The 19105-nt window shown below is 49.9% G+C and overlaps 1 protein-coding gene across 10 annotated transcripts in view; it reads left to right on the forward strand.

Moving 5' to 3' along the window:
* ADGRL1 (adhesion G protein-coupled receptor L1) overlaps nucleotides 1-19105 on the forward strand; it is a 184042-nt gene that overhangs the window by 143523 nt on the left and 21414 nt on the right. For all 10 annotated transcript variants that reach the window (XM_053299307.1, XM_053299297.1, XM_053299300.1 and 7 more), the window contains 7 exons: nucleotides 9681-9803; nucleotides 9886-10091; nucleotides 10402-10572; nucleotides 10974-11183; nucleotides 11992-12212; nucleotides 12578-12644; nucleotides 16977-17068. In XM_053299307.1, coding sequence (XP_053155282.1) covers nucleotides 9681-9803; nucleotides 9886-10091; nucleotides 10402-10572; nucleotides 10974-11183; nucleotides 11992-12212; nucleotides 12578-12644; nucleotides 16977-17068 — 1090 coding nt within the window. The remainder of the gene's footprint in view (nucleotides 1-9680; nucleotides 9804-9885; nucleotides 10092-10401; nucleotides 10573-10973; nucleotides 11184-11991; nucleotides 12213-12577; nucleotides 12645-16976; nucleotides 17069-19105) is intronic.

Consider the following 19105-nt stretch of genomic DNA (forward strand, 5'->3'; position numbering starts at 1 on the left):
TCCCATTTAGAGTAGTAATAGAGGCTATTCACATGATGGGAGAAATTCAGGCTAGTGGAGGCTAGCTCAATTTTCTCCCATCGTGAGAACCACCGGGCTTGGCTGCGAGCCCGGTGGTTCTTAAGCGGGTGACCCGCTACACCAGGTTTGCGGAGTGAGCGCTCTGCAAACCAGGTTTTTAAAATCGTGTGTTGCTGCGGCGCAGCTCCGCAGCATGGCAACTCATGAGGAGACCCCCAATCGGGAGGCTGAAAAGCAGCCTCCTGGCTCGGGGGTCTCTCCAGCATGGCCTGTGCGCTCACGCAGGGGATGCTGGAGCTTCCGGTGGCCGCGCAGCCCCCGAACTCCCAAGCCCCCCACTGGCTCTGTGATGGAGCCGGCAGTTGTGTGGGCAGCCGCCCGGAGCAGACTCACTGCTCGTCTGCAGGGAGAGCGGGCTAAGCCCGCTCTCCCCGCTAATCTTCTCCAGGAGGCTCCCACTAAGGGAACCGCCTCATAGTCTCCGAGTGGCACCATTTAGAATCTCCCCAAGAGATAGGAGTGGAACCACTGCAAAATAGTGCCTCCTAGTCCCAAGCCCTGCAGGTGATCCAGAAAGATAGCTTGGTTGATGGTATCAAACGCCACCGAGAGATCGGACAGGACCATTAGTTATGCACAACAATGAACATGTGTGGCATATTCAGTTTCCTACACAGAAGCAATGTCATCATCAGACATTTGTTTTGTGTGAATTGGCATGAAGCTCACTTGGGCAACTCAGTGAGGCTATTCACACAATGGGGCAAAATCGGGCTAGCAGAAGCTAGCCCGATTTTGCCCCATCGTGTGAACCACCGGGCTTGGCTGCGAGCCCGGTGGTTCCTAGGCGGGTAATCTGCCTAAGTACCCCTGCCCTTAGCTCGGGTTTGCAGAATGAGTGCTCCGCAAAACTGAGCTATCTGGTCGTGAGTAGCTGCGCTGTGGCTACTCATGAGTAGACCCCCAGAGGGGAGGTGAAAAGCCGCTTCCCGGCTCCAGGGGTCTCCCCAGTATGCCCTGCATGCTCGCGCAGGGCATACTGGGGCTTCCGGGGGCCACATGGCCCCCGAGCTCCCCAGCCCCCGCCGGCTCAGTCATGGAGCAAGCAGTCGTGTGAGCAGCCGCCCCGGGCTCCCTGCCCAATCGTTTGTGGGGAGAGCAGGCTTAGTCCGCTCTCCCCACAGTTTTGAAGAAAGTCTCACGGATCGTGAGACCCGCCTCAGTATCAGCCAGCCAACTTCGCCAGGTTGTTGAGATGTTAAGCAAGGTTGAAAGTTGAGTGGCTCACCTCATCATTTCTTCAGAGACAAACAGGGTATTCTGTAACTGAAGCAAAGAGAAAAAATAACAATAAAGAACAGTGCTGTGGTGGTTCATATGTCGAACTCTTGATTATTTCTGCTCTCACCCCCTGAGTTGTTCACATCAACACACAGCGATAGCCCTACAGAAGCATTTTTATGCTAATGTGCTATAGGAATATATAAAAGCCCTTTTTATCCCTTTGTCATGCTCTAGTGTGATCAACAAACATAATTTGGACAATTAGCTTTTCAGAAGGGGAAGAAGGCAAAGCACTGAAGATTAATTTCTTCCCTACTTAGTCTAGGAACTATTTTTTTGGAGGGAGTGGGGAGCATTGCTAGAGATGCATTGCTTTGCTCCCCCACCCTTCCATCCCGAAACCTGCTCCTGGATGGAAGGAAAACAGATATCTGAGTTCTTGCCCCTCAACATGCCTCAACACTACCACAACCCCATCAATTAGCCGAAGAGGCTTCAAGATGGTGGAGGATGACAGGAGTCACCACTTAAGTTCCTCTAGGTTGGCACTGACTTGAACAAGAAGGTTCTGCCCTGCAGTATGAGGAGGTTTCAGAATGGGATGGTGAAGCAGGAAGAGAAGAGGTGGGTGGATCAAAGGGAGGGAAACCACCTGTGAAATTTCATAGGCACTTGCCTGGATAGATATAGATATATATCCGTTTTCAGTGTTGCCTCTTGGTCCTACTGGGCCTCTAGGAACATAGGAAGCTGACCGAATCATTGGTCCATCTAGCTCAGTATTGTCTACACCAGGGCTGCTCAACTTCGGCCCTCCTGCAGATGTTGGCCTACAGTTCCCATAATCCCTAGCTATCAGCCACTGTGGCTGGGGATTATGGGAGTTGTAGTTCAAAAACAGCTGGGGGGCCTAAATTGAGCAGGCCTGGTCTACACAGACTGGCAGCAGCTTCTCCAAGGTTGCAGGCAGGAGTCTCTTTCAGCCCTATCTTGGAGATGTTGCCAGGGAGCGAACTTGGAACCTTCTGCATGCAAGCATGCAGGTGCTCCTCCCAGAGCAGCCCCATCCCCTTAGGGAAATATCTTATAGTGCTCACATATGTCTTCCATTCAAATGCAAACCAGGGTGGACCCTGCTTAGCAAAGGGGACAATTCATGCTTGCTACCACAAGACCAGCTTTCTGATGCAGTGTGCTCAGCTCTGCTTTGTAAGGGATGTTCAAAATTAGCATACTTATAGGCACTTCACTACTTAATAATACATGTCAGTATCTGTTCAGGGGAAATTGTTTGGCTCTTAAACCAGTAGAAGGGATTGGTTATACAGTAGCAGAAGATGAGATTGTGGCATAAAGTCTGAAACTGTGTGTGTGAGCACAGCAGGGCACCAGGGAACCAATTAAGCACATGGCCAGCCCTATTAAGGGTAGAGGGACCCTGCCACATCTCAATCCTTGCCTAGCCACTAATCCATTAGTAAAACTATTGCCAAAACCCTTTCAACAGCAGCATCCATTTTATTATATGGAAGCAGCCTAATAAAGTTCTTAATAGTTCTTAGCCAGAACTATCAGAGGATCCAGTCAATGATGATTTTGCAAGCCAATATCCATATGTGCAGACAATTCTAATAATCATGTTCTTCAACATGGTCTCTGTCTTTTACACCAATGGGCTATGCGCCTGCGCAGAGACCTTGTCGGAAGCTAACAAGCTCAGTTCTCCTGGTTTAGGTGGGAACCCTGCCCCCAGCCGCTATATGCGGCTGTGCCGCTCCACATCCCCATAGTCTTCGTCATCCGTGCTTCAGTAGACATTGTGGAATCTTCAGCTCGGCAACAAGTAGGACTAATTCTTGAATCCTCTTGTTTTTCTCCTGTTTTCCCCTGTTTTCACACAGGGGAAAACTGTGTGAAAATTGCTTTCTTTATCTCACGCAGTAGCGTTTTTTTCTTGGCATTTTTATGTTAATGGTCTCCCCCCTCCCCGCCCCCGTCTCTGTGGCTCTAATCCTGGTTGGGACGGGGCTTGGTGGCCGGCCGGCCTGTGGTGTTCTATGCCGGGCACGAAGAATTTTAAGAAATGTGTTCACTGTGGATCTAAGATCCCGTCCCCCAATACTCATACCAAGTGTCTTCTCTGCCTGGGGGAATCCCACATTGTCGAGACCTGTATTCGTTGCCAAAGGTTTATAAAGCAGGCTCAGAAAAAGAGGGCTTCTTGCTTGTGTGCTGCCTTGTGGGACTTGGCCCTCCTTTTGTCAGAGGCCTTATCGTTGAAGCAATCGTTTAAAATGGCTTCTTTGATGTAGTCAGAGTGGTTGGACTCCGCTCCTAGGGTCCAAGAATTCCCGACCTCGGTACTGGTGTCATCGATGCCCGTTTCGGACCTATCGGTGGTCTCGGCTCCTTCTGTGCCACTAGATGACTTGCCTAAGTGTCCTGTGCCTATGGTACCTGACCGCCCCTCGATCCCTTCGGTACCAATACCGAAGAAGAAGCCGAAGCTGGTTCTGCATCTGCCGGTGGGTCAACACCTTCCGCCTATTCCCAAGAAGAAGAAGCTCCCACCAGTTCCTCCTTCGGAGGCCCCGCTGGTTTAGAAACTGAAATTGGCTTTTTCGGGGCATGGCACGACAGACAGTCAGTCTGACCCTCGTTGACTTAGTTCCCCGATGGCCTTGGTGTTTCCCAGTTGGACGCCTGACCATACCCCCATGGGTCGGGAACTGTTGGTAGCAACCAATGAGACTACACTTTGTTGGATGACGAACCCTATTCACCGGACAAGCCCGCTGTGAATGCATGGTGGCTGCCTCGACGTCATTCGTCTCTCATGCGCTGCATGGAGCAAGCCCCTCTTAGGGATCGGAGATTGTGTTTGGACTTGGAGGAACGCTCCTCCGAATACAGATCCAGAAAAGATTGGGATTGACGTCGGCCTGTGTACGTGGATTGATACCGTGTCCCTGCACGACGTTCCCCGTATATAGAGGACGAACCCTCCTCTTACGGAGATTGGTGCCGAAACTCCGTCGTGTATTGACAGTATCCCTCGAATTATCATTCGGACTGTTCTGACTATGGGAAGCCCCGGTATGGGTCTCGGTACCGAGAGGACTTCGCTTATGGAGGAGCCGGGACTATTTGTAGTTGGCACGAGGCTCCTTCGCATTCGGAAGGGAGACCTCGCTCTTGCTTTCCTCAAAGAGGGTTTCAGGACTTTGCTGAGGGGCGCAGATTGCTCTCTGAAGTTTTGGTTCGGTCTTTGGCACCAAAACCTACGCCAGTACTGTTGGCGAAGGCAGGTGGGTCGGTATCGGACACACTGGAAAGCCATACGGATTCCCCAGCTGTCCCTCTGGTATTGGCCCAGGACTCCTTGATGCCTCTTGAGTCGGAAAGTGAGAGTGAACCTGGCTCTCCGGGCTCGGACACTGTGTCCCTGGGGTCATCCCCTTTGGACCATCAATCGGACTCTATGCCTGTGTCTCCATTGGAGGACCTGAAACAATACTCAGACTATGTGGCCTGCATTGCCTCTCCCCTAGGTATGAGCCTTGATATGGAACAGAAAGGGGAATTGGACCCTTTGTTTGGCCTTATTGATGTGGAGGCTAAGGTGCTGGCCTCTCTGCTCCTGTTGGGAGTCATGCGGGGACAATGGAAAAAGCCAGCAACTCTTTCACAACCCAACAGGTGTTTGGAGAACTTCTATAGGGTGCAGATGCAGGAGGATGCGGCTTTCTTGAAGAACCATCCCACCCCTAACTCCATTGTGGTAGAGGCATCCCTGAAGATGTCTAAAGGCCACAGTCATTCTGCTCCAGGTAACAAGGAGGGCAGGAAGTTGGACTCCTTTGGGAGGAGACTACTCGGCGTCGGCTCTCCACTTGCGGGTTGCCAACTACCAGGCTTATAATGCCAGGTACAACCACTTTTTGTGGGAGAAAGTGGCCCCCTTTTTGGACCTCCTGCCACAGGATAAACGTGATCCAGCTAAGGCCTTCCTCCATGAGGTGGTGCAGGTAGCAAAGCAAGAACTCTACTCAGCTAGACACTCTGTGGAGTGTGCAGCAAAGGTGATGGCCACGTTCGTGGCTCTCAGGAGGCACGCCTGGCTGCATTCGTCCGTGCTGACCTACGAGGCCCGCACTAGAATGGAAGATCTTCCCTTCGAAGGTTCTAACCTCTTCGCGGAGCAGACTGATGACACATTACAGAAGGTGCAGAAGCTGAGGAGTATGGCATAATCTATGTCCTGCTCTTCCTCTGCCCCTAAGCCACAGAGGCCATCCAGGTGGTCCCCTCATCAACAGCAGAAAGCTCCTTTGCAGAAACGATCCTCATTGGAGCGTACCTTTCGTGTTAACAAGTTCCAGCCTCGATATAAGTCTGGGTTCCAACCTAGTAAACCTGCCTTTCAGAAGCAGCATCCGAATACCTTTCAGAAAAAGCAGTGACTATTGGGCCTTTCGGACTCGCCTGGATCCCTTTCCAGTGAATTGGGACAAGGTTACTGTGGATCAGTGGATCCTCACAGTCATATGTATGGGCTATGCTCTCGGGTTTCACCAGACACCACCATTGTCTGGGGCCATGACTACTCCGTCGACTCCGGTGTTGGACCAGAAGGTCTCCACTCTCCTCTCGAAAGATACAACTGAAAGAGTCATCAATGGGAAGAGCCCCGGCTTTCATTCCCGTTACTTTATTGTTCCAAAACCAGACGGCAGTCAGTGCCGTATACTGGACCTCAGAGCCCTGAACAAACACCTTGTGTACAAGCATTTCCAGATATTGTTGGTACCGACTATTCTGGCCCTGTTGGAAAAGAACATGTGGATGGTCTCCCTGGACCTGAGAGACACGTATTACCATATCTCATTACGCCCTCAACATCATTGCTTCCTGCGTTTCCAGATGGGGGAATCGCTTATCAATTCAAGGCCTTGCCATTTGGTCTGACGACGGCCCTGAGGGTTTTTACAAAATGCCTGGCCCAAGTGGTGGCATTTCTGCAAGAACAAGGGATACAGATGCTACCCTATCTGGACAATTGACTCATCCTGGCAGGTACTAGGAAAGCTGCTTTGGAATCTCTCAACACAGTCATAGATACTCTGCAGAGCCTGGGCTTGCAAATCAACTTCGAGAAGTCCCAGCTGGATCCTGTCTGCAGGATACAGTTTATAGAGCTGATCTTCGACACCAGCTTGGAGAAAGTCTTCCTCCCAGAGGCCTGTATAGAGACACTTATATGTCTGGCTGCCGCTTTCCTGGCCGGAGGGCCACAGACCATGCACTCAGTACAGCGCCTGTTAAGCCATATGGCTGCCACCATGTATATGCTTCCCAATGCGTGCCTTTGGATACGCATCATTCAAAGGTGGTTCCTGGATGTGTTCAACACCCTTCGGAACTCAGCTCAGTTGGAGTGCACACCTCCTTGAATGGTGCGAGAAGCCGCAACTTGGTGAGTCGAGACTCGTCATTTGGAACTTGGTGCCGCCTTTGAGGTCTCCCTCCATGCTGGGTGATTATGACCGATGCATGGGATCTAGGTTGGGGCGCTCATTTGGGCGATTATTGCCTGAGCAGCCATTGGACATCAACAGAGAAAGGTTGGCACTTCAATTACCTGGAACTGTTGGCCATATTCCATGCCCTAAAGAGTTTCTTACCCGTAATTGCAGGTTGTTTGGTGACAATCCAAACTGACAATACGATGGCGAAAGCCTATATCAACCAGCAGGGAGGCATGACCTTGAAGAGTCTCCTGTTCCTTTCGCTCGACCTGTGGCATTGGTGTGTGGCACATACGGTGACACCTCATGAGGTCTACATCCAGGTGACCCTGAATGTCGAGGCAGACACGCTGAGCAGGCTGAAAATGGTCTCCCACGCGTGGTCCTTGAACTGGGGTGTATTCCGGGACATATTCGCAACGTGGAGTGCTCTGGTTCTGGATGTCTTTGCATCTCGGGACAATGCTCAGTGTGCCTCTATTGCTCAAAAAGAGGGGAAGGTGAGAGCTCTTGGGGCGATGCTTTCATCCTGTCCTGGAAAGGTCCCTTCCTTTACCTGTTCCTTCTGTTTGCCCTCATACCAAAGGTTCTGCACAAACTGAGGGAAGACCGCACCAGGGCCATCCTGATAGTCCCCTGGTGTTCCAGGAGGCCTTGGTTTGTGGCTCTGAGGTGGCGGCAGTGGCTTAGGTGTGCCTCCCTGCTCTACCTTGCCTTCTGTCGCAGGAGAGAGGTCGGGTGCTCCATTCGGAGGTCCGGTCCCTGCACCTGACGGCCTGGAAGATCCTGCCAACTTCCTGATGAGACTCAGAGACATTCTGCTTGCGGCTAGAAAGCCATCCACGAGGAAGTCATATGGACATAAGTGGACTCGTTTCTGTTCATTTGCTACTCAAAATGGGTTTGGGGTTTGACGTTCTTAATCTTTCTGTTCAAAATGTTTGTACCTACCTGTTATCTCTGAAAGAGTCTGGTTTGAAGCTCTCCTCTCTCAGAGTACATTTGGCAGCCATTGTGGCACATTCGCCTGCCACTCAGGTTTCCTGGTTCAAGGACCCACTTGTAAAACAATTCCTGAAGGGTTTATCCCATGTTTTACTGGATGGCCCTGTTATGTCACCAGCTTGGGACTTGTTGGTGGTTCTAGCTGGATTGCTACGACCTCCCTTTGAGCCTTTGACTTCAATTGACCCTTATCTCCTGATGTGGAAGGTTGCCTTCTTGGTGGCGATCACCTCCGCTAGCAGGGTGAGTGAACTGCAGGCCCTGAGGGCCTACCGTACCTACAGTGTCATAAAGATAAGGTTGTGCTCTGACCGGATGTCCAATTCCTTCCAAAGGTAGTTTCTACCTTTCATCGTTCCCTACCACTCACCTTGCCTGTGTTTTTTCCAACACCCTTCCTCTGATGCACAGCACAGATTGCATCATTTGAATGTTAGGAGAGGCGCAGGTTGCATCATTTGAATGTTAGGAGAGCATTGTCTTTCTATGTCCAGAATTCGGCAGAATGGAGGAAAACTCCTTCTCTGTTTGTTCTGTATGATGGGCCCCACAAGGGCTTGCAAGTTTCTGCTCAGCCCCGTTCTAGGTGGATTGTTTCTACTATTGAACTTTCCTACAGTTTGGCACATAAGCAGTTGCCTGCGACCATTAAGGCGGCCTCTGTTGCCTTTGATTGTGCGGTCCCTTTGGACACTATCTGTCAGGCAGCTACTTGGGCTTCGCCACATTCCTTTTTTCGTCATTATGTTATTGATGCCAGGGCACGGAATGTTGCTAGGTTTGGCAGGACTGTCCTGCAGTCTATTTTCAGTTGATGTTCTTCGTTTCTTTGAAATAAATACTTCTTGCAGAATGCATCATTGTTTCTGTTTGTTCCTCCTCCTTGGATGCTAGCTTGTTATGTGCCCATTGGTCTAAAAGACAGAGACCATGTCAAAGAACTACAGGTTGCTTACCTGTAACTTTGGTTCTTCTAGTGGTCATCTGTCCTTTTACACGCCCTCCCCCGCTGCCCGCTGGGTCTACTGAAGGCAGACTCCGTGACTGAGGGGATGTGGAGTGGTGCAGCCGCATATAGTGGCTGGGGGCGGGGTTCCTGCCTAAATCAGGAGAATTGAGTTTGTTAGGTTCCAATGAGGTCTCTGCGCCAGCGCATAGCCCCTTGGTGTAAAAGGACAAATGACCACTAGAAGAACCAAAGTTAGAGGTAAGCAACCTGTAGTTCTGCAGAGCTATAAACTGACACATTTCCCATGTAAGTTCTAGAAAAGAACCTTTCATTTCTGGCAACAATCTTAACCCAAAGCTATAGAAATATAAATATGAAAACCTCACCTTCTAACCATCCTCCTCTATAAAACTCCAAAATAGCTCAGACTGTTTAGACAAAGGATGAAAACAACAATTAAAAAGTGAGCAGAAAAAAACAAATCAAAGCAAGAAACAAACTTGAGGACTAGAGATGCCTGCACAGAACTGTGGCACTCTGTGCAGTACTTCACCAAAGTGATATGTGCAAAACAAAGCAGACCAAACCAAATATGGTGCTAGCAGCTGAGATGCAGAATGCTCTCAAGTAGAGTAAATTGACAGCCACCACACTTCATATTGACATATTACATTCCTAGGACAGAGCCAAGAATTAGCACAAAGAAAGAGCTTGAAACAGAATCACCCCATTTCTGCTTAACTATTACAGTGAGTAAGTAATATGCAGAAGATATAAACATGCTCTGTTTATGAGGGAACATGTAAATGCTTACATTAAAAGGAAATGAGGAAAAGATGCTTTGGATCTTGGTCTGTAGTTTCTGATAGACTCATTCTTCCCTCTCCCTGCAGTGCTAGAGGTATCAGTGTTGAACACAGAGGGGCAGGTGCCAGATATTGTGTTCCCACATGACTATAACACCAGGAATTCCATCCAGCTGTCAGCCAACACTATCAAGCAAAACAGCCGTAATGGTGAGTGAAGAATAAGGTTCCTGGACTGAAGTGGGCGAAAGTCCCAAGGTCATGGCCCTTATCTCCTTTCTTTTGTCCCTAGGAGTGGTCAAGGTTGTCTTCATTCTCTACAACAACTTGGGTTTTTTCCTCTCTACTGAGAATGCCACAATCAAGTTGGGTGGTGAGGTTGGTCCACTTAGCCCCTCACTAGTGGTCAACTCACAAGTCATTGCTGCCTCCATCAACAAGGAATCTAGCCGTGTCTTCCTAATGGATCCTGTCATCTTCACCCTCTCACACCTGGAGGTGAGACTGGCATGACACTTGGCGGCCCTGTGCCCGTTCCCTCACCTTACCATATTCAGAGCACACTTCAACTTGGCACTTTGTGGTTTGTGGCTCATCTCTGCACATGTTCCAGCACTGGGAATTCTGCACTTTGTGAGGAACACATGTTCTGGGCATGTGTTAATTTACTGTGTAGCAATTCATTCCTTTCATCCTGTAACTAACCATCTTCCTATATCCTGTCCTCTCAAACAAAGCTTAGGGCCCATGTACTTCGCTGCCCACATCATTGATGACTCCTACAGGCATACTTGTTGTTTCCATACAGGACAAGAACCACTTCAATGCCAATTGCTCCTTCTGGAACTACTCAGAGCGCTCCATGATGGGTTACTGGTCCACGCAGGGCTGCCGGCTGGTGGAGACCAACAAGACCCACACCACTTGTGCATGCAGCCATCTCACCAACTTTGCTGTGCTCATGGCACACCGTGAAATTGTAAGAATATCACTCCACAAAGGGGAGGCATTGTGGGGGGCGAGGGTGGAAATGTGCCAGATTGATGGAGAAAAATGATGCCACCATCCCAGCCACTGTCAGGGTCACCTTTTCCATTTATTGTGCACTCTGAAACATTGTGCTACATTATATGGGTCCCACATAAAATTAGGGTGGCAGTTACCCTGTCAGGAAACCTTGGGAGTTGGTCCTCTCGTGCTGCTAATAAATATCCAGTGGATTTAAAGTGCTTGGAGGTTAGCAGCTTATCAGAGAGAAACAATCCAGAAGCAGTGGATGGAAGCACCAATGAGATCAGGTTCATCCCAAGACTCAGCCCCATAGCAGGAGAGAGAAAGGGAAGCCATGCACATCCAGCCTCATTCCCGTTCTCCTTTCAGTACCAAGGCCGCATCAATGAGCTGCTGCTGTCCGTCATCACGTGGGTGGGCATTGTGATTTCCTTGGTCTGCTTGGCCATTTGCATCTCCACCTTCTGCTTCCTGCGTGGGCTGCAGACTGACCGCAACACCATCCACAAGAACCTCTGCATCAATCTCTTCATCACCGAGCTCCTCTTTCTCATCGGCATTGATAAGACCCAGTACGAGGTGCGTGACCATCTCCCCTCAGAAAAAACACAAAATCGCCATGCAATATTCCTCAGCACAGAAGAGGGACTCACTCAGAGTAATGAGACCCTGTGGAGATCTCACTGGGACACGTTTCACTTGCCAGCTGAGGGCAGCACTCGCAAAAAGCTGTTTCAGAAAGTGGAGAGTTCGGGGGGGGGTGCTTTCTAGGCAGAAGTGTCCCAATGAGGGCTCATATGATCATATTGCTGTAATAGGAGAAATATTAGGCAGCAGAAATAAAACTTTCAGATGTCACATTTTCGAGTATCACTTACGCAACTAAGCAGTAAAGAAGTTACCTGTCGTGGTATACATTTTCATTTGGAAGTAGAGTTTCACTTTGATTTCCTGTAGTGCCTTTCCCCAGAGATGACTGCATCTCATCATGGAGAGAGGCGTCTTTTTTAAAACAACTGCCCTTACCCTCTGCAGCAACAACTCAGTTTAATGGCCTAAAAATAAATTAGAAGCAACACTACTATTGCACCATTAATATACATGGTGCTTCAGAGTGTAACATAAGCCAAAAAAAGACAAGTCTCTGCCCTAAGGAGCTTACAGTCGCAGTGTAGACAATGGGAGAAGCAAGCAAGAGAGAGGAAGGAGAGATGTGCGTAATGGGAATAATAGTTGCAGGAAAACACAGCCTTACCTGAGAACAAGCTCAGCTCATCAAAACTCAGAGGAGGGTCTCTGCATAATGGTGTATAGTTGTGAAGTAATAGACATGACTTTTCAAAAAGAGGAATCGTGCTAATAGGCTCCCTCTCCCCCTCCACCCTAGATTGCCTGCCCCATCTTCGCAGGGCTGCTGCACTACTTCTTCCTGGCAGCATTCTCCTGGATGTGCCTGGAGGGCATCCACCTTTACCTCATGCTAGTTGAGGTCTTTGAGAGCGAGTATTCCCGCAAGAAATACTACTACTTGGGTGGCTACTGCTTCCCTGCCCTGGTAGTGGGTATTGCTGCCGCCATTGACTACCGTAGTTACGGCACCGAGAAAGCGTGAGTACAGAGCAGGTGTAAGAGAGTGGCTGGGGGAGGATGGGTTGGTGGGAGGGATAAAGGCCATTAAGGCAGAAGGACATTCATGCAGAGTGGGGCTAATACATGGGAGGCAGAGGTACAGAACTGACAAAGCAAAGTAAGCCACGGGTATATGGAACTGAAGAGATGAGGCAGGGGTGGAGGTATTATAAGGGAAACTGTGGGTATCACTGTCAACAGTGATTTAATGCTGCAGGGTTGAGAAGGAGTTTATGCAGGCGTGGGGTGTCACCTGGAGCCAACTGGTTGTGGGGCAGTCAAGCCTTGGGGTGTCCATGGTCCTTTCTACCTGCATCTGACACCTCCCTGATCCCTCTTGGCAGATGCTGGCTTCGAGTTGATAACAACTTCATCTGGAGCTTCATTGGACCCGTCTCTTTTGTGATTGTGGTGAGTCACTGGAGACTGTTTGGGAATACAAATACAAGGGAGTAGTGACCCTAGACTTGGGAGCCCCCCTCTCCATTGGGGGATGAGGTAGTTCAGGGGTGAGAACTGAACTAGGGTGGGAAGACTCTGCAACCCAGAGCCACTGCAACCCAGCGCAGCCAGAACTACCCCACTCCAGGAGAATCAGGGGAAACCTTCACCAGCACCCTCTACCACCCTGCCTGCATCCTCGGACTCGGAGGAGTTCCCTGAAGACCTGCCAGCCCTAGTAGGGGTCCACCAGCACCGTGGAAGCCAACACTTAGGAAAATTGAGCAAGTCCTCTTTAATCAACAGAACTTTCCCTAGGGAAGGGGCAGGGCCAATTCACTCTATCTTGGCAGTAGCCATAAAAACGAGCAGGCTTCTCCAAGCAGCCAACTGGAGCAAAATGCCTCCTGTGTTGCTAAACTCAGCTCTTGTGTTCCTGCTCAAAGCTAGCTGTGGTCCTGACTCCTTTCTCCATGGAGCTCCCCAAGCTCTTCAAGCATTTCCTGGATCCTTCCCTTGGCAGAGACCCTGACTTGGCCTAGAACAGAAACGAGGGTTCCCTCAACAATTTGAAATCAAAGTTCTGAAGTCAGTGTTACCCTGCTCACTGGGCAATGAGGCCCCTTTCGAAGTGGTGATTCTATTTATATTAAGCAGAGGGAGAACAACTGGCCCTATTTAGTCCCAGCACAGCACACATCCAGCAGTGGTTTCTGGTTTCTTCCTTTGCATTTCTTTTTAGACTGTGATCCCTTTGGGGACAGGGAGGGAACCCCCCTCCCCTCCCATGTAAACTGCTTTGAGAATGTTTTGTTGAAAAGAAGAAGAAGAAGAAGAAGAAGAAGAAGAAGAAGAAGAAGAAGAAGAAGAAGAAGAAGAAGAAGAAGAGAGAACCAGTGTCCTTATTCACATCCTCCCCAAACCCTCAGCCCTCACTTTTCTTTCTGGAGTTCAGAAGCAGGGAGTTTAACCAATCTCAAACCCAAAAAGCAGCTCAGAGAGCTTTATTTTAAAAAAAAAATTTAATGAACTGGAACTGAACTGGTATCTAAAATCTCTTGGTTGCATTGAATTGAAATGGAATAAACACAAAAAATTGGTAACCAGTTCAAAACTGGTTTTGAACTCAGGGATTCAAATCAGGAATTATTCTGATTCAAATCAGGAATGCAGGAGATTCTTTTGAGAAGTGGTAAGTGCACTTCTCAGATCCAGCTATATTTGGAGAAACTTTATTTCCCCTCATGTCCTCTGAAAAGATGAACAAGAGGAGATAAGTTTGCATGGCCTAGGACTAGTAGCCCTCCTGATGGTTATGTAGAGGCTTGTCCAGCAACCAGGCCTCAATGGGAGAATTCTTAAACTGAAGCTGGAATCTTCCTGTGTTTCCTTGCCAATGCAAGGAAGATGGTTTGCTGCCATTCTGCCAAAATACCACTAAGGGGTGGTATTTTTATATATACATATATATCTACATACACACACACACACACTAGTCTGGTTCATATGACCACTTTACCCTCTGGCCCAAGTTGTTTCCAGCAGTGCTACCCAGCTTTGGACCCAGGTTTTTACTGAGGGCAAAGGAGAGAACAGCCCTCCTACTCTGTTTCTCCAGTCATTAAAACCCTCGTGCTTTGACTACCCAGCCACTAGAAGCCAGCATGCCCTCCCTCGCAAGGAAACTATAGAGAGCTGTGCATACAGCACCCGCCGTCAATGGACACACTAGCCTGCAAAGTACACTCTGATCCCAAAGATGAAGCCGCTTTGGCAGGGCTGCATCCACCTCCTTCTCCTTCGTGGCCAATGAGAGGGCAGCCACTGATGTCATGAAGCTTTTCCAGTCTGCTGGCAGTGCAAAGCCTTCTGGGAAGGCTTGTGTGCTCTTGGAGGACTTTCCATGGAGAGGTGGGGCTTGCAGCTGCCAATTTCAGCATTGGAACCCTCAACAACTGCACTCATGTTTGCTGGGTTTGCAGAGCCTAGCTGAGGTGATGCTCATGTGCTGCTACTGTGGTAGAAGCTCACCTGGGCTCCTAACCACCCCCAAACAGTTATGTAAATGGGCCTACTGTTTTTAAAGGCATTTTTTCTCAAGTAAAATAGTTATCATTGTATTAATTGTGTAGAGTTGTATTTCAAGCCAAAGAATTATATATGACTAGCTGACCCATGCGGCCGCCGCCGCCCTGCGGGGGCCGAGTGCAGCCGCCGCCGCCGCCTCGCCTCCACAGCCGTGCCCAGCCCGGCCAATCCCGCCACCTCGCCTCCGCCAGGCCAGTCTACCTCTCTCTCTCCTCCCGCCCCCTGTCTCCGGCGGGGCAGAGTGTGGCGCCGCCGCCAGCGGGCCTGGCCGGCCCCAGAGTGCCGCGGCCAATGCCGCGCCCGGCCCCAGAGTGCCGCCATCAGGCCTGCCGCCTTGCCTCCGCGGCCGGGCCCAGCCCGGCCAATCCCGCCACCTTGCCTCCGCGGCCCGGCCAGTCCCGCCGCCTTGCTTCCGCGGCTGGGCCCGGCCAGGCCAGTCTACCTCTCTCTCTCCTCCCGCCCCCTGTCTCCGGCGGGGCAGAGTGTGGCGCCGCCGCCAGCGGGCCTGGCCGGCCCCAGAGTGCCGCGGCCAATGCCGCGCCCGGCCCCAGAGTGCCGCCATCAGGCCCGCCGCCTTGCCTCCGCGGCCGGGCCCAGCCCGGCCAGTCCCGCCACCTTGCCTCCGCGGCCCGGCCAGTCCCGCCGCCTTGCTTCCGCGGCTGGGCCCGGCCCCGCCGCCTCGCTGGGCCCCGCCGCCTTGCCCCGCCTCGCTGGGCCCGCCGCTCGCTGGGCCCCGCCACCACGGCCTGGCCCGCCGCCATCGTGCTGGGCCCGCCGCCTCGCCCCGCCTCACAGCCGGGGCTGCCGCCACCTTGCTGGGCCCACCGCCTCGCTGGGCTCTGCCGCCGTGGCCCTGGGCCCGCCGCCTTGCCTCCGCAGCCGCCCAGGAAGCGAATTCTCCTGGGTGTGCTGCCAGCTAATCGGGCGCCCCCTGCAGCCCAGCCAATCAGCTGGGCTGCCGGGACGCATTTCTCCTGGGCACACCCAGGAGAATTATATATATAGATTCTGCATGATGAGCTATGTCTAAACTGATTCAGAACCAGTTCAAAGTTTCTGAACCAGTTACTGAACAACTTTTTGAAATGTGTGTCTGAACTGGAACTGAAAGCCACACACACACACACACACACACACACACACACACACCCCTTCCATTGGAATATCAGCAAAAAGGAGACCACCTCTCAAGATGCTATGGAATGAGATCCTTTTATTACTGGTATATATTATATGTCCAACATGTTTCAGTCACAAGACTTTCTTCAGGAGCAGTTATAAACCATACAAACATAAAACCATTTTATAAAAACAAACAAAAGGAACAACCACAATGAAGCTCTTCTCATGATCGGTGAAAAGAATTTCTTCTGGGTCTGCGGGGAGAACAGGCAACAGGGAGCCAGCGTGGTGAAGTGGCTAGAGTGCTGGACTAGGACCGGGGAGACCCGAGTTCAAATCCCCATTCAGCCATGAAACTCGCTGGGTGACTCTGGGCCAGTCACTTCTTTCTCAGCCTAGCCTACTTCACAGGGTGGTTGTGAGGAGAAACCTAAATATGTAGTACACCGCTCTGGGCTCCTTGGAGGAAGAGCGGGATATAAAATGTAAAATAAATACATAAATAAATAGAGCTTCTTTCCTGGTGGAATCCCTCGATGCACGGCACACGCATTGTCCCGGCCTCCAGAGTTCTGCCCTCGTTGCGCAGCACAGCGACATGCAATTGCTCATTTGGGGCGAAGGTGAGTCAGCCCAGCCTTCCCCTTCCGTTTGTTTTTATAAAATGTTTGTTTATGTTTGCATGGTTTATAACTGCCCCTGAAGATAGTCTTGCGACTGAAACACATTGGGCATATAATATATACCAGTAATAAAAGGACCTCATATGCATTCCATAGCATCTTGAAAGGGGGTCTCCTTTTTGCTGATGAACCGGGACTAAGCCAGAATTAAAAATATACTAATGAACCAGAACTGAGCCCACATTTTTAAGCTGCCTCAGCTGCCTGCTCAGCAGAGAACCTAGGGCTTATGGTGCTGATTACTCCCCCATCTTCATTCTGTCCTGACAAACTCCATGGTAGAAATTCTCCCCTCAGAATCACTGCCAACCCCAGAATGGCTCTGGGGGAAATGGGAGAAGAGGGAGGTACTGTAGTGCAAAAGACTCCCTTTATCCTGCTCACATCCAGCTGTGCACGCCTTTCCTAGATCAACCTGGTGTTCCTCATGGTTACTCTGCACAAGATGATCCGCAACACATCTGTCCTCAAGCCTGACTCCAGCCGACTGGACAACATCAAGTGAGTTTCTGCTTTGATTGCTTCTGCTCCTCTGGGCTGGGCTCAAACATTTCACTTCCCTAATAGCATAGCTTCCATTCCTTCTGATCTCTGTAGTGTTTTAGTATCCAGTTCATTTAAAGCCGTTTGGGGGTACAACGCTAGAGAGAAAGAGAGATAGATTTCTAAAATTGTTAGATCAGTCCAGAGAAAGAAGCATATTGTGTGTTTAAAAGGGTAGGGTCTCTGCCCAGACCACAGGATAGTATATTTCGCCCCCACCCCCAATTTCCTCTGTAGTGTCTTCCCTTGACATTCGGCTGAGAACAAAAAGCCTCAGTTCCAGAGAATGGCAATTTGAGTGCTAAAACTATCCTTTAAACATGCTGGGTTGTGGGTTGACTCACTCTACTTATACCTGGTAACATCTTGGAATAGTACTTTGATTGTTTCACCGAGGGCATGGTCAGTTATGACGAGCTGAGTGGGGGTTTTTTCCCAGCCCATCACACTGCAAAGGCTCCTGTGAAATTAGTTTTCATTCCCTTCATATAAGGAAACATGTCCTTATTCCACAAAAGGAATTCCCACCCTCTCAGATTAAAAGTTAGGTGAGCATAGTGTTGCTGTCTGAATCCTCTGGCAAATGATGTGAAAGTTGTGTCCCCTTGGGAGAATTTGGTGGGCCTTATGCTCTTTTCCCCTGATGTTTGTTGATTTTTAGTGTATTTTAATGACATTTTAAAGTGTGCCGTCAAGTCGATTTCAACTCCTGATACCCACAGAGCCCTGTGGTTTTCTTTGGTAGAATACAGGAGGGGTTTACCATTGCCTCCTCCCATGCTGTATGAGACGATGCCTTTCAGCATCTTCCTATATCACTGCTGCCCAATATAGGTGTTTCCCATAGTCTGGGAAACATACCAGCGGGGATTCGAACCGGTAACTTTCTGCTTGTTAGTCAAGCATTTCCCCATTGCGCCGTTAGGATTGTTTTATTTGCTGTTTTTAATTTGTTGTTCATTGTTCTGGGGTTCTAGGACAAAGGGAGGTATACAGATGTAAATAAAGAAACAGCATGCAAATGCTTGATGATCAAAAGCCACATGTTATTCATGAGTTCATATCTTCTTAGTCTCATCCACACAGAATAACCTAGCAGTCAGAGGTGGGGGGGGGCACCTTCTCTAATGCTGACAATTAACAATTTAAAAACATTTTAAAACAACAATTAAACAATTACAGTGATTAAAAACCCCAAAATCGGGTTAGAATATTAAAACCGCTTTAAAAACCCTGGAAAGCCAGGCCAAACAAATACGTTTTAAGGGCTCTCCTGAAGGCTAATAGAGGAGTCAAATTGTGGATTTCCACAGGGAGCACATTCCACAGCCCCGGAGCAGCTATAGAGAAGGCCTTAGTGAAATACTATAGTATTTAACATTAGGGATGTGCACAAATGGCTCGTGCATGGGCTGGCGGGGCTGGGAGCGGTTCCCTTAAGGAGCCAGTAAGCAGATCCTTTCCTGCTCCACTGCCACCCCGCTGCTTTTATGCCTGCCCTCGCAATGGCCATGCGGGGTGGTGTTGTTGTTCCCTGTAGCCTGCATGTGTGGAATCAACACATAAATGGCACCCACGCATGTGTGAACAGCATGTGCGTGTCGATGCCACACGCGCAGGCTGAAGTGAACAGCACCACAGCCCAGTGCGGCTGTTGCTAGGGCAAGTGCCCCACCTGGAAAAGGGATGGGTGGCAGCAGAGCAGATAAGGACCTGCTTACCGGCTCCTTAAGGGAACTGCTCCCTGCCATGACGAACCAGTTCAGTGCTTCCCAAAGGAGACGTCGAACCCACTCGTGCACATCCCTATTTAACATGTATGTAGCACCAACAATGTGCTAAATACTGAATGGAATATAGAAGTGATAACAAGTTGCCTTCCTGAAGTTTCTTTCCTGAAGTTCAGCTTACATTTTGCATTAACTGGACAAGAAAGGGGTGGCCAGGACTGACAAATGAGGATGGGACAGCAAAAAGTAAGGTGGCTGTGGAGGT

This window comes from Hemicordylus capensis, chromosome 2, assembly GCF_027244095.1.
Source record: "Hemicordylus capensis ecotype Gifberg chromosome 2, rHemCap1.1.pri, whole genome shotgun sequence".
NCBI lineage: Eukaryota > Metazoa > Chordata > Lepidosauria > Squamata > Cordylidae > Hemicordylus > Hemicordylus capensis.